The 15,283-nt window shown below is 43.5% G+C and overlaps 1 protein-coding gene across 5 annotated transcripts in view; it reads left to right on the forward strand.

The window, feature by feature from the left end:
• Window positions 1-15,283, forward strand: part of HEATR1 (HEAT repeat containing 1) — a 47,602-nt gene that overhangs the window by 28,084 nt on the left and 4,235 nt on the right. For all 5 annotated transcript variants that reach the window (XM_079900414.1, XM_079900417.1, XM_079900415.1 and 2 more), the window contains 17 exons: window positions 145-248; window positions 420-563; window positions 1,644-1,762; window positions 1,858-1,979; window positions 3,515-3,643; window positions 5,100-5,330; window positions 6,091-6,217; window positions 7,656-7,816; window positions 10,552-10,598; window positions 10,704-10,827; window positions 11,420-11,560; window positions 12,075-12,364; window positions 13,018-13,168; window positions 14,133-14,291; window positions 14,453-14,587; window positions 14,714-14,818; window positions 14,904-15,072. In XM_079900414.1, coding sequence (XP_079756540.1) covers window positions 145-248; window positions 420-563; window positions 1,644-1,762; window positions 1,858-1,979; window positions 3,515-3,643; window positions 5,100-5,330; window positions 6,091-6,217; window positions 7,656-7,816; window positions 10,552-10,598; window positions 10,704-10,827; window positions 11,420-11,560; window positions 12,075-12,364; window positions 13,018-13,168; window positions 14,133-14,291; window positions 14,453-14,587; window positions 14,714-14,818; window positions 14,904-15,072 — 2,458 coding nt within the window. The remainder of the gene's footprint in view (window positions 1-144; window positions 249-419; window positions 564-1,643; window positions 1,763-1,857; window positions 1,980-3,514; window positions 3,644-5,099; window positions 5,331-6,090; window positions 6,218-7,655; window positions 7,817-10,551; window positions 10,599-10,703; window positions 10,828-11,419; window positions 11,561-12,074; window positions 12,365-13,017; window positions 13,169-14,132; window positions 14,292-14,452; window positions 14,588-14,713; window positions 14,819-14,903; window positions 15,073-15,283) is intronic.

The raw sequence follows: 15,283 nt of genomic DNA on the forward strand, positions 1-15,283 counted from the left end.
CTTTAGGCATTGGACTGGGCTGTAGGGTTGTAGGGGGACAAAGTGGACAGAAACATGTTCATTGTATCTGTTTGAATCAACGTAAACTGCTCTAATTTTAACCCATGGAATCCTGTCATCACCCATTCTTCCTTCATATTCCAGATTTCCGTTAACGCTGAACAAGTCAGAATAGAACTGGAGCCACCAGATAAAACTAAGTCCTTAGGCACAATTCAGCAAACAAGGAGGCAGAAAATGCAGCAGAAGTAAGAGCCATGAATGCAGTGAGAACACTGTTGTCCCCCAGGCCTTGGATGTTTTGGAACCATTGTGATTTTTTGATACCCATCAGTTGGGCATAATCGGATACAGTCATTTTTACTTATTAGCGTTGATAATGTTTACTCTTCTAACTTTTTGTCTTGTCTGTTTCCCAGAAAATCACAAGATCTAGAATCTGTTCAGGAAGTTGGCGGTTCTTACTGGCAAAGAGCAACCCTCATCCTAGAATTACTGCAGCACAAAAAGAAACTCAAAAGTCCTCAGATATTGATACCGACTCTTTTTAACCTGCTGTCAAGGTAATGACACTTGCCTTTGATCTGTGAGAGAATGAGATTCTAATTCTTGCCCATCTTATTTTATTTAACATTCTCTTTTCACATTCACTTCTTGCTTAGCTAGTCTGTAAAATAGAGCAAGTTGAATACTATAGTTGAAAGATTTAAAGAATGATTATAGGAACCCGTTGCCAGGGCCCGAAACTAACCTTCATCCTGTATCACGTAATAAATGAGCGCTTTCTCCGGCCTACTTTCCTTCCTCACTTTCAACACCATGTCCCCGGGGGCATCATTACTTGTATTTAAGGATATAGTGTGACACCCACTGTATTTTTTAGGTGTGCGTTATTAGATAGCTATAGTGTATGCGTTGCATCGTGGATGTGTGCTCTCGTCCAAAAAGAAAGTAATTCCCAAGGTTGTCCTCTAAGGAGATTTAAAATAGGTTGATGGAAGGTGTGATAGAGAGGAGAGGTAATGTGACATAAGCGCCTGCCTGCACTAGGAGAATCAGAGTTAGAAATCTTACATCATGTTTATAGACTTGCTGTTTTTTGGGTTTTTTAATAAGTTTATTTATTTATTTTTGGCTGCGTTTGGTCTTTGTTGCTGCTCGCAGGCTTTCTGTAGATGTGTCTAGCAGGGGCTCTAGGCACGTGAGCTTTAGTAGTTGTGGCTTGTGGGCTTTAGAGCGCAGGCTCTAGACTTGATTTTTTTTTTTTTTTTTTTTGCGGTACGCGGGGCCTCTCACTGTTGTGGCCTCCCCCACTGCGGAGCACAGGCTCCGGACGCGCAGGCTCAGCGGCCATGGCTCACGGGCCCAGCCGCTCCACGGCATGTGGGATCTTCCCGGACCGGGGCACGAACCCGTGTCCCCTGCATCGGCAGGCGGACTCTCAACCACTGCGCCACCAGGGAAGCCCTAGACTTGATGTTTAAATAATGTTAATATTTTATTAACATTAAATGTTTAATGTTAATGTTTTATTTTAAATTAAATGTTTATTTAATATATGTTCTGGACAGTGGTCATTAATGCAGCACTGAAATTGTACAACTCTTTCATTTCCCATCATTTCTCTTCCGGGCATCCTGAAGGTGTTTAGAGCCTTTGCCACCGGAGCAGGGAAGTATGGAATACACCAAACAGTTAATTCTAAGTTGTTTGCTTAACATCTGCCAAAAACTCTCTCCAGATGGCGGCAAAATACCAAAAGGTGTGTAAGTTGTTGGAAGGAAAGGGGGGAAGGATTATCTACTCTGAGTATGAATGTACCTACCACTTAGAGACTTTTTATTTCTCGCCCTGTAGATGTTCTTGATGAGGAGAAGTTCAACGTGGAATTGATAGTTCAGTGCATCCGCGTTTCCGAGATGCCTCAGACCCATCACCATGCCCTTTTACTTTTGGGTACTGTTGCTGGAATATTTCCTGTAAGTGTTAATGATTTAAGACTTAAGCAGATATTTTTTCCCGTGGAAATGCGTAGGCCTGCACTGTTCTGGACTCAGTGGACATTCTGGGTCTTACAGCGCTGATGGGACTCTTGGCCCTGCTTCTTTAATAGCTGAGACAGTAAGCTGGTTAATCTTACTAAGCTTTGGTTTCCCTTTTTGTGAAGTGGAGAATAATAGTAACCTTCTTCGTAGGATTGTTGTGAGAACGGGATTGGATAATTTATTGTTAGCACTTAGCACGGTGCTAGGTGCAATGTAGCTGTCCAGTAAGTGGTGGTATTAGTGTTATTTGGAAAAAATCCCGTGAATCCTCAGGTAATCCTCACACAGCTTTCAACCAGTGACTTAAAATTAATTTGATTATAAAGTACCTCAGTTAAAGAAATTGTGTTCCTTATAGAAATACGTCATTTAAAAAATTTTGAAGAGATTGAAAATATTTTCATGCAGGGGATTTAGGTCAGATGTACTTAACCTGGAGTTGGTTCTCCATGACCTTTAGCGGGTCTCTCAATCTACTAAAATCATATACAAGATTTAATGTGTATGGGTTTTCTTTGCCCTTGGTGTAGAGTCAGTAGATCTCAAAGGGGTAGATATTCCAGAAAAAATTAAGAATCATTGATATTTTTCTTTTGTTTTTATTGAAATATAGTGCGTATGCCATATGAATCTATAGTTAAATGCCGCCCATTTAAAGTATACGATTCAGTGGTTTTACTTCATTCACAGAATTGTACACTCATCACCATTATGTACTTCCTAAACGTTTTCATCAACCCCAGAAAGAAACCCCGTGTGCATTAGCATTCACTGCCTGTTTCCTTTACCACCAGCAACCCTGATCTACCTTCCCTATCCTAGACGTTTCCTGTAATGGAATCTTATAATACGTGGCCATTTTTGTGTCTGTTTTGCACTTCATGTAACGTTTCCAAGGTTCATCCGTTTTGAAGCTTGAATCAGTATTCTTTTTATGGCTGGATAATATACCATTGTACGTGTATACCATATTTTGTTTATCATTAGTTTACGGACATTTAAGTTGTTTCCACTTTTTGGCTGTTAACAGTTACGCTGCTGTGAACACTCGTATAGGAGATTTTATGTGAATATGTTTTCAGTATTTTCAATAGGAGTGGAATTGCTGGGTCATAGGCCAACTTAACTTTCTGAGAAACTGTCAGACTATTTGCCAGAGCAAATTGTACCCACCAAGTAGTGTCTGAGGTTCTATGTCCCCACTCCCTCACAGCTGTTATTGTCTTACTATAGTCATCCTAGTGGGTATGAAGTGGTGTCTTCTGATTTGGATTTTGCATTTTCTTAATAAGTGATATTGATCATCTTTTCATGTGCTTATTGACCGTTTGTTTATTTGTGGAGAAATGTCTTTGCGAATCCTTTGCCTATTTTTAATTTGAGTTATTTCTTTTTATTGCTGATTTTAATGAATCTTGATACTTGATGTGCTTAAAATGGAAAATATGGAAAAATGTGTTTTCTTTCAGGATAAAGTTCTACACAACATCATGTCTATTTTTACATTTATGGGAGCCAATGTGATGCGTCTAGATGATACTTACAGTTTTCAAGTTATTAACAAGACAGTGAAAATGGTAATTCCAGCACTTATGCAGGTAAGCTGTCTTTCCACCATCATGGGTGTTATTTTTCTGATTTTTAAGATTTTACATAGCATGAAATTCAAGTAGTGGTAAATACATGACATGAAAAGCCTTTCTGAAATGCTCAGTTATTTATGCCCCTTAAATTTTAAAGTGGTGAAGCTAAGGAGTACTCTTGGAAATAATGTCTTTTGCGGAAATACCTGTAAACATGCCGAGCTGGTTCTGCTGTACTGCCAGTATAACTATACAAGTGCCTTAACATTCCTCTGACAAAGTGCATTTACATTTACCGTGTATCTCAGGACGTTGCGTCAGTTTGACAAGACCCCTGTGTAGGTCGATGAAATAGGAAGTTTTGAGCAAATGTGTTAACATACAATTCAACAAACATTTACCAAGCATTCCCTTGAGAGCTCAGTACACAAAGAGATGAGTGAGACCTGGTCTCTGCCGGACTAGTCTCAGCAAGGAGTGAAGACTTTGAAACTAAAAAGTAGCCTTGCACATGAATGGGCATGGCTGTCCGCTTGCGTTTTCTGTTTACCCCCACTGTTGTCACTGTCTTTCCTCATGCTATTGACCATTTCAGCGATGACCATATCCAGCACCTCCTCCTTTTAATCTTGGTACAAGGTTGGTATTCTCTGTCCAGCAAGTTAGCCACTACAGGAGACGTATATAAAAAGGAAAATAACGATATGCGTTAATATGGTATATGCCAGTGGTATTTGATAAACACTGAAGAGTTCAGGATAGGGGAAGGTCCACGTGGGCCAGGATGACCACACAGACTTTATTAAGAAGTGGACTTTGAATGGGTCTGAAGAGGAGATAGGATTTGCCCCCTGAAAGGGCAGGCAGTCCCGGCCTGGGGGTGGTGTGCGCAGTGTGTGTGAGGGACATGGAGAGCCGAAGGGGGTGGAAGTAGGGGCACCGGGCTAGCCGTTTGTGCAGGTGTCTGTTCCTTCATCCTTTCATCCATTAGGCTGTTATCTTCTGAGTACCCACACCAGGTGGTTTGAACTTCATTCTGAAAGCAGCAGGGAGCTGATGGCCTTGCCACACTCTGCTCTTCAGGTGAAACCGTTCTCGAGGCACAACTCAAATCCTGCTTGGTTTTTGCAGGACGGCCCGAGAGCAGCCTTGCTCTCAGGGCCCGTCTTTGGCATCTGCCATCTAGTGCCTCCTGTTAACCTTTTCACAAGTGTGTTGTGTCTCGTGGAGATGATACATCTCCTTTGGGGAAGTGCTCACGCCGTGCACTTCCTAGTCCCCTCAGGGCCACAGAGTGCCGAGGACATAATCTATATGTGCTCCTTGAATACTTACCGATTGGTCTTTGATTATTAGAATTCCTTTGATAACTTTTTGGGGGCACATCTGAAGGCCTTTTCGTGTCTGCTCATAACTTGTCTCTCGGAGGGTTATTTGCTTCTACTCAGTGTCCCTGCTTGCTGTCCTGCAGTCTGATGGTGGCGACTCTGCAGAAGTCACGAGGAACGTGGAGGGCATCGTGGTCAAGATCATGAACGTGTTTGTAGACGCGCTGCCCCACGTGCCCGAGCACAGGCGCCTGCCTGTCCTCGTCCAGCTTGTTGGCACCCTGGGCGCAGAGAGATTCCTCTGGGTTCTCCTCCTCCTGCTGTTTGAACAGTATGTCACCAAAACAGTGCTGGTGGCTGCCTTCGGAGAAAAGGTCAGAGCGTAGGGCGCGGTGACAAGGAAAAACGGGGGGTGTTTCACACAGATTTTGTGTTACTTTGCACTTTAAACGTGGGGCTGGTGGTGCTTAGTGTGCACTACTTAACGGTGTGTGCTCAGAAGGGCTCTTAAAGGTGTTTCTAGCATTCTCTGAAATTGCTTCCAGAGCCTGAGCCACTGAATACCCTCAGGAGCAACAGGGCTTCTCCTGAGGGCGACTTGACTTTTCTAAGAAACTAGGCTGGTGCCGTGCTGGGTGGGTGTATTTTAATTAAGCCCCAAAGAGGACAGCTGTACAGGAATTAAGCTGTGTCCTGAACATGGTGTTGAAGCCTTTTAGGGGGCAGGGGAGGAGGGTCGGTGTCACTGAAGTCAGTGAGATGCAGGTGACAGTTTTGAAGAGCCCTGTTTTGAAGAGAGATGAGGGCAGAAGTTACACGTCCAGGGCTGTTTTTAAATGGCTTCTTAGACGTGGGATCCAGGAATAGATCTAGAGCCTACTCCAAGTAGAGTAATATGTTCATTTCCGCCAGATATCATAATGCAGTTTATCCTGGAATTATGCCTCATAATTGGCTTTTTTATGTAAGAAGCTCAGTACCTGATTCCTCTGGTCATACACGTGACCATAAGGAACAGCGTGGAGTGGCTTTCTGTGTGAAGAAGTACTTCTAAAACGTTTCCCTTATTTGTACCTACTAAGTAGCATAAATCGGAGAGGCGCAGTTTACGACCTGTTTCTCTCCTCTACACAGGATGCTGTTTTAGAGGCAGACACTGAATTTTGGATTTCAGTCTGTTGTGAATTTACTGTGCAGCATCAGATCCAAAGCTTGATGAATATCCTTGAGTACTTAATGAAGCTGCCAGAGGAAAAAGAAGGTGGGCATTAAGTCCGATGTTAATTACTGTTTAATCTGGAAGCTTGAGAGAGGCAGAAGGTAATGCAGCTTGTCTTCAGAACCCATGGTGCGTCCTTAGAAGGATTTTTTAAAGTTAGTAATTTTTATTCGAGTATACGGTTGTTATCTTCTCAAATGTTTATGGAAAACAGTAAGTGGGATTTCTGCTTGCTGTTCCTCACACGTTGACTTTCAGACCTCTGTGCCTCTGTGCCTCTGTGTGGGCTGTGGAGTGTTCCAAGTGTCTGGGATGAATTGATGGTAAAGTGACAGCAAGTTAGCAGCATCTTATTAGCTGTATCTTAGTTTCTCCTTAAAATGTGAAGCTTTTTTTTTTGTTTTTTGTCCTCGCCGTGCGGCTTGAGGGATCTTAGTTCCCCAACCAGGGATTGAACCTGGGCCACGGCAGTGAAAGCGTAGAGTCCTAACCACTGGCCCGCCAGGGAGTTCCCGTGAAGACCTTTATAAGAAGAAAAATAAAGCAGGTACCACAGCAGTGGTAACTAAATATGAAAATTTTATCACGTAGGGGTCTTGAAGAAAATTCCGCTAATTACAGCACCAATGAGGTTGGCTTAAGAAAGGGCTGACGTGTTGACTGTTCTTAGTTCTCTGCCCTTTGGAGCAGAACAGTGAGGTACATTAGAAAGAAGGGTCTGAAGACTCCGCAGGGACTGTTGTCTGGGTGACCGGCCCTTTACCTTGTCTGCCCTGCTTGGCCCGGTTTGGGAGGGACAGAGCTGGGAGGCGCCGGTGAGCTGTGTGTGGTGACGTGCTGAGGACGAAGCCTTCATTCTGAGTCACTCTCTAGGACAGTGGTTTTTAAGTGGCCCACCACGGACCCCCAGCCATGGCACCCCAACCCCTTTCATATTTGATACATTTGAATGTGGGATTCTACAGAGTTTTAGGACAGACATCTGCAGCTTTTAGGGTTAAATGTTGAAGGCAAGGGATGACCCTCCTTTAGTCTGTTGTGGGCCATCAAAGTAAATGTCTCTGCAGCTTTGGAAATGGGGCATGAAGCCAGTTCAGACTCCTTTTGCAGTATCTTTGTCTTCTATTTATTTGTCTCAGTTACCTTATTTTTTGTTTGGTTGGTTTTGTCTTACATACTCTATTCTCAGGGCTGTTTGGGTACTTTCTTGGTAAATATACTCCTATCTTTCACTGATTTAGAAGAGGAAAAACTGGGTATAACAAATTATATATACACATGCATATGTATAATAATATACATGTTGTATATTATGTGTATAACAGAGTAACAGATTTCTCTCTAAAAATTGTATGCATTTGAATGTGGGATTCAAATTTGAATTCAGATTCAAATTACCCTGCTCATTATGTCTGTATCTATATACCAAAGAATCAGGTCGAAGATGAGTGAGGTCACTTGTTTTGTTGCTCTTTTTCAGAAACCCTTCCCATATCAGTATCTTACAAGAGCGAATCACAAGAAGAAATGCTCCAGGTTTTTAACATAGATGCTCACACTAGCAAGCAACTGCGGCATTTTAAATTTTTGTCAGTGTCCTTCATGTCTCAGCTCCTGGCTTCCAATAATTTTATCAGAAAGGTGAGATGTTCTTTCAATGTGTTTGCTTTTTCTGAAGGAACTGTGTTTTAGGCTAGTAAAAACAGCTCGGCAAGTCTCTCATGAAAACGTGAGGCATGCCTGTAATAGAAACAGGTAGTGCTCTTCACCTCAACATGAACACCCGTTGGGCACGATCTACCAAGACTGTATATACGTAAACCCTGTGGCTCAGCAGTTCTGTTCTCAAGTGGTATATACCCGCAGAAGTGTGTGAACATGTGCACCAAAAGACGTCGACAAGAATGTTCGTGGTAGCATTGTTCATGGTGCCCAGAACTGGCCACAACCCAAGTGTCCATCATCAGTGGAGTGGACAGAGCGTCTCGTCATAGCTGGACGTGGGTGAACCTCAGTGACACACAGCTATCTGGTGACTCATCAGCATAACATCGAAGGAGAGAAGGCAGACACACAGGAATGCATCCTGTGATTCCGGTTGTATGAAGTTCAGAAACAGGCAAAGCACACCTGTGGTTTTAGACGTAACAACAGTTCTATCTTTGGGAAGGAGGAAAGGGCAGGGTCAAGTAGCGGAAGGATTCTGAGGTGCTGATAACATGCTGTTTCTTTACCCAAATATAGTGAGCTCTACACACATGATTCGTGCACCTTTCTGTTTGTGTGCTAAACTTTAAATTAGAGAGAAAGAAGGAAATACAGAAACAAAATGAAGAAATAAAGAAACAGGAGAATCCAGGGTCATGATCAGGAACGTAAGAATGGCTGAGCATTCAAATATCTGTATTCTGTTTCTGTTATAATGCATGAACAGATCCGGGGGGGAAACCTATGATCATTGAAATATTTAGAGAAAGAATTTAGTGAATCCAGCGCTTATTCTTGATTTCAGCAAAATAATCCTCACCACTGTGAGATGGACAGAACTTCTCAGCCTGATAAAGACATCCGTCAGAAGCCTGTGGTTTACAGCACACTTCATGATGAGACATTAACATGTGCCTGTTAAAGTCTGGAACAAAAGTGCCCTCTGTCACTATTCCTACTCAGCAAAAGAAATGAAGTGTAAGAATCAGAAAAAAAGAGACTTGATGAACTTGTAGAACTGGTAATTAGCTCAGCAAGCTCACTTGAGAGTGATCAGCGTAGACATTGCTCTGTGTCCAGCAGGCTTGCCGAGGACGGCGGTGCTTCCCAAGCACGTGGGCGGGTCAGTGTGATTGGACTTGAGAGTGATCAGCGTAGACATTGCTCTGTGTCCAGCAGGCTTGCCGAGGACGGCGGTGCTTCCCAAGCACGCGGGCGGGTCAGTGTGATTGGACTTGAGAGTGATCAGCGTAGACATTGCTCTGTGTCCAGCAGGCTTGCCGAGAACAGCGGTGCTTCCCAAGCACGCAGGCAGGTCAGTGTGACTGGACATCAGGCGGACACACCCATGTGATGTAAGAAACGTGCTCCATGGCTGGTAGCACCACATGGCAGTGGGGCGAGAAAAGGTCCAAGAACTAGAGCTGGCATGGTCTGTTTTCCAAGTGGGGGGAAGAAAGACTGATCTTACATATAAACAAAAGACAGTTTTAGGTGGATTAAAAACTTCAGTGTGAAAAGAATTACTTAGCACTTTGAGAAGAAAACCAAGGGAAAAACATCGTTGTACCTGGAGGGTGGAAAAGAATTTCTTAAGAACTTGAACCAAAAGCCACCATAAACAATGAAAAGAAAGCCACAGACTAAAAGAAGGGTATTGCTGTTTATAAATCAAGAAGTATCCGTTTCTGTTAGGACAACTGGCAAAGAATATGAATTCATTGAAGAGGAATCACAAATGGCCAATGTGACAAAACAACCTCCCTAGTAAGAAGGAAAATTCAGATTATAGAGGATACCACCATGATGTTATCAAACTGGCAGGAAGTTTAAAGTTGTTAATACAGGAAGTGGCAAGGCTGGGGGGACACGGTCATTTTTGTACAGTGATGGGTAGCAGGAGTTGGTACAGCCACTTCAGAAAGTGCGGGGCAGTGTCCATTCAAAGTGAAGATGCTCACCCCTGCTATCTAGCAGTTTCCTTTCTCTATGAAAACTTGCCTAGATGCTCAAGGAGAAAGGTTCTTTTTTAGCACTGTTACTAAAGGGGGAAAAAAAAGGGCCATAAAACTAAATATCTACCAAGAGAGGTGAATGAATAAATAAGTTGTGGTGCATGGAGAGGAATACTGTGTGCAGTTAAAACGAATGAACTAGAACAACATAAGTTACCATAGATAGATCTCAAAAATCTAATATAATCAAGAAAGCATGTTGCCGGCTGATACGTACTCTTTGATAACATTCAGCCACAGATGCAAGTTTGTGGGGCTTGGGGTGGAAGGAGATTGGGATTAGGGAACGATACAGAGGGGACTACAGCTGTGTCCTTAAGTTTAATATCTTAAAATTAGATACGGGCTAACGAAAGATTAGCACTTTAGAAAACTAATAGGTGTTAATCGTTTGCTGTATTTTTCTGAATCTTTGTAGTACTTTACAGATAGTTTGAATATCTATAGAATGTAATCAAAATAAGTGAAAAGACTAATTAAATTAAGGGAAATGGAGTTATTACAGTATGACGGGGTGATCTGGACCTGATTAAATTGTAATGTCAGAAAACACTGGGGAGTGAGTTGGTCGGTCTCTGATGTTTCATTGCACTTCAAATGATTTTTCATCATCGGCTGTCATATTGTTCTAATGATGCCTTCTTTAAAAATTAGGTAGTTGAAAGTGGCGGTCCTCAGGTGTTGACAGGCCTTGAACAGAGGTATGTTACTTTTTAAAATTCGTATTTGAAAATAATTTCAAACTTTTAATCAAAAAGCTGGAAGAATAGTACACAAGACTCTCTCATGAGTCTCCTGTGTTTCAGGTTGCTGGAAATGGTTCTGGGCTACATTAATGCTGTAGCACAGTCCATGGAAAGAAACGCAGACAAGCTCACCGGGAAGTTTTGGCGAGCACTCCTCAGTAAAGCTTACGACCTGCTGGACAAGGTGGGTGTTTATTTCTCCCTGTCTTCTGTGTTTTGTTGCTGTTCTATGTCACCGTAAAGTTATTCAACAGAAAGTTTTACTTTAAGAGTAAACTTAGCAATAGCTTAACAGAAGGCAGTCCAGATTCTTCTTGGAAAAGAATCTCTTGATGACTGGAGATCATTTTATCTGGAAAACAGTTGTTTCCCTACCAATTATGAGAACATGTGCCTCAATAAATATGATGCTTTAAATATTGATTCATGTCCCGCTGTATAATGTTCGCTTTATTCAAGTGGAATAAAAGATACCTATTCAGTGGAGTTTCTAGTTCATCAGTAAAATCACTGGCCAAGACCACTGTTTAAGATCTAGCTGAATTGCTTAGCTCCATGGCATTGAGCAGTTCACTTAGCGTGAGCATCCTTTTGTTGTTGTTTGATAAATGTGGTTAGTAATGCCTCCCTAAAAGGTTAGTCTAACAACTAGATAGTGAGTGAAAATGCCTCACACCTAGAAGGTGTGCAGCGAATGGAAGTCTGTCTTAAATGAGTCATCTTCCCTTTTGTATTTTTTATTTTCCTTTTTTGTTAAATGTAAAACTGCTGTGTAGGTCAATGCCTTGCTGCCCACAGAAACCTTCATCCCTGTGATCAGAGGGCTGCTGGAGAACCCACTGCCCTCTGTTCGCCGGAAAGCTTTGGATCTTTTGAACAACAAATTACAGCAGAAAACCTCCTGGAAGAAGAAAATTGTAAGTGAAGACTGTGCTACAGACCCATTTCCCATTCTTTGCTTTATCAGAGCTGCATTTAACTGCTTGAAGTTTCTCCAGCGGTACAATTTAAATAAGTGTATTATTATCCAAATACAATGCTGTGATGCGTGTGTGTTTAAAATGTGATGCTAATTTTGATAGGAGCCACGTATATACGTGTCATAAGAGCTCTTAGAGTGGAATTGCACCCTCGCAGTATTCTTGCTGAATATGGACCATATGTTGCCTTAACCTTAGCACGATTCTAATCCTCTTTCACTCCACACGGGTAGGGTGCTTTATATACATACAGAATTGGTCACAAGCGCATGCGTCCATTTATCAGTAAATAAAGCAGATGGAGAAAAGGTCGCTTGTGTTTAATCGTGTGGCGCAGGACGTCTTGGTCTGATCTCCATTTAGGCAGAGTCTCAAGCAGTAAAACTGGAGAAAAGGACTAGCATTTTGTTTGTAGCTTTAATTATGTGGGACGGTGGGCTGTCTTTTTCAGGTTTACCACTTCCTGGAACTGGTCCCAGTCCTTGTGGCCATGGTGAAGCATAAAAGAAAGACATTAGAAGAACAACCAATCAACAGACAGACAGCTTTATACACCTTAAAGCTTCTATGCAAGAATTTTGGTGCAGAAAATCCAGAGCCTTTTGTCCCTGTGCTGAACACTGCCGTGAGGCTGACTGCTCTAGGAACAAAGGAGGAGAAGAACGTCCTGGGGGGTGCCCTGCTGTGTGTGGCCGAGGTGATCTCCACGCTGGAAGCCCTGGCCATCCCTCAGCTCCCCAGGTATGTCGAGGGGACCGGACACAAGACCACCGCACGAGGTTTCTGGTATCAGCTGGAAAATAAAACCTTAATGACTTTTTCCCGAGTGTCAGTAGAAGTTTCATAAAATTAGATTTGTTAGAGAAGTGACCTTTTCTTCAAACCGGAAAATAATAACATTCTCGTTTACCTGATGTGTATTGTCCCCCAGTTTTTGCTCCCCTTTGACTAGCGTTCCTCGGAAGCAGTAGGTGACAACACTGCTTCGTAGAGGGGCCCAGCCGGTTGGGCCACAGCTGCCAGGTGCTGGCTCTCTCGTCGGCTCTGGTGTTTGCCAGCGTGCAGCCTCGCCAGCTGGCCAGGGTTACGCAGCCTGTTAGAGATTTGCCGTCTACAAATCGAGGCAGCACCAACCTCGCAGGATGCCCGTGGGGCAGTGCGTGCAGGGCTTTTTTGCCCGACACACAGCAAGTGTTAAACTGCAAGGTGGTGGTGTTATTTAAGGTGATGTTGTGTCAGTACTGTGGGCACTGGGAGAGCTCTCGCTTTCGGTCACGTAAACCGTGTAGACGTTTTGTGGGACGTCAGAGATGTAACGGACACGGTTATTTGGATTTTTGCTGAGTGACTTCTGCTCCGTTCTCCTCAAAGAAACTTGTGCCCTTTCTTTCCAGCCTGATGCCGCCATTACTGACAACCATGAGGCGCGCCCGCGACCTGGCCTCGGGCGAGGTCTACCTGCTCAGCGCCCTGGTGGCCCTGCAGAAGGTGGCTGGGACCCTGCCGCACTTCATCAGCCCCTACCTGGAAGATGTCTTGTTGCAGGTGAGCTGGTGACCACAGGGGGGGAAGGGGAAAGCTTACAGATTTGATTGTTTTATTTGTGCTTGACGTCTTTCGTTTGGCAGGAGGATTCTTATTTCTGAAAAGAGGTGCTTGTTTTTAGTGAATGTGTCCCTTTTTCACTGCCATCATCCCTCCTGTTTAGTCGTGACGTTGGTATGGGTGTCACTCTGTCATGAGGCTCTTCTCTTTTTTGACTTTGCAGGATGTATTTCATTGCTTTCCCCCCCGTGAGCTCCTTGGCCTTGGTCTGGTAGAGCTTCTTGTAGAAACAGGCATGCCCACTTAGTTCTTCACGACCCTAAGGCGTCTGTCAGGGCGGAATGCCTGTGTTGCAGTCCAGATGGCGGGCTAATGGCATTTCCAACTGAATGCAAATGCCCGAGAGTGGCCTCCTGCCCCGCCCCGTGCTGTTGCATTGATCACTGGCCGTTTATGAAGTTAGGAGCCTTAAGTGCCATGATGCAGATGACTTAACCGATTCACATACTCTCCAGCCAGGCCTTGAAGGTAGACTTCTTATAGAAAGGGGCCTCTGCATCTGAGGAGCTTTCTAGATTCTTCAGCAAAGGAGAACGTGACTGTCTCTCCTCACGGGCCCCGGATTCCTGTTCTCTAAGATGGTCGTTCTGAGAGCTCTGTGTCCTGCCTTCCACCATCTGCCTGCATCCCTGACTCCCTCTTGGAAAGAGGCATCTGTCCATTTTTATCTATTTAATTTATATTAAATACTACAAATAAATTTTTATTTTTATTTATTTTATTTTAACATTCGGGGTTGGCATTAAAAGGAATCCTGTGTTGATGCTGAGTGCACTGAGCTTTCCCAGTCACCAGCGTTTGGACTGGCTTTTCCATCCTTACCAGGACTTTCTGTAAGCGTGTAGACAGATGCTCCCGGCGAGGACCCGTGGTGGCCTTGATCGTTGTTGTTATATTCCTACAGGTGATTCACTTGGAGAAAGTCACTAGTGAAATGGCTCCTGCCTCCCAGGCTAATGTCCATCTCATGTCCCTTAAAAAGACCCTGGCTACCACGCTGTCACCCCGAGTCTTACTGCCAGCCATCAACAAGACATACAAGCAGATTGAGAAGAACTGGAAGGTTAGACCGTACTGGGTATTAGACTTTGGAGGAGGGAGATGTGGTACTGAAATGTTTAGATTTTCACTTAAAGAAGAATATGGTGGTTTAATTCCATTATAAATGCATTAATGAACTAGAGAAATATTAACAATTGGCATGTCTCTTGACTGTGTTTTCAGAATCTCATGGGCCCATTTATGAGCATCTTGTGCGAGCACATCGGGGTGATGAGGAAGGAGGAGCTCGCCTCCCACCAGCCCCAGCTCACCACGTTCTTCCTGGAGGCCCTGGACTTCCGCGCCCAGCACTCTGAGGTAGGCGTGTTCCCTGCCCCCGACGCCCCGTTCTAAACTTCTCACCTGACTCAGACCTGTTGTACTTGTCAAAGGTAGGGCTAGATATCACTACTCTGGCTAACAAATCAGCTTTTCTGTTTTCAGAATGATCTGGAGGAAATTGGAAAAACGGAAAATTACATCATTGACTGTCTCATGGCCATGGTTGTAAAACTTTCTGAGGTCACATTCAGACCCCTGTTCTTCAAGGTGAGCTCTTTTCCTCTACTTCTCCTTTTACTCACGTATCAGTTATAAGATCTGAAGAAGAAACTAATGCTACTTTGTTTTTTAGCTGTTTGATTGGGCTAAAACAGAGGACGCCCCAAAGGACAGACTGTTGACATTTTACAACTTGGCAGATTGCATTGCTGAAAAACTGAAAGGGCTTTTTACCCTGTTTGCTGGCCACTTAGTGAAGCCTTTTGCTGACACCTTGAACCAGGTGAACATCTCCAAAACAGGTAGGTAGCTGACTCCAGGTCAGCTGGTGCCCTTGCTCTGTGCACCTTAGCGAGATGCAGTAAGTGTAAGGAAGGTGAATTCTTTATAGTCAGTTGTCAGACACTGAAGTGTTTTAGCACTTTTCCTTTAGCAGTTAATTAATGTTATTAACTGACTCACTTGGGAGGAAGAATAAATGGGCAGTCCTGTGTTATTGGAAGTAACTCTAAA

Source organism: Stenella coeruleoalba (assembly GCF_951394435.1).
Source record: "Stenella coeruleoalba genome assembly, chromosome: 16".
Taxonomy (NCBI): Eukaryota; Metazoa; Chordata; class Mammalia; order Artiodactyla; family Delphinidae; genus Stenella; species Stenella coeruleoalba.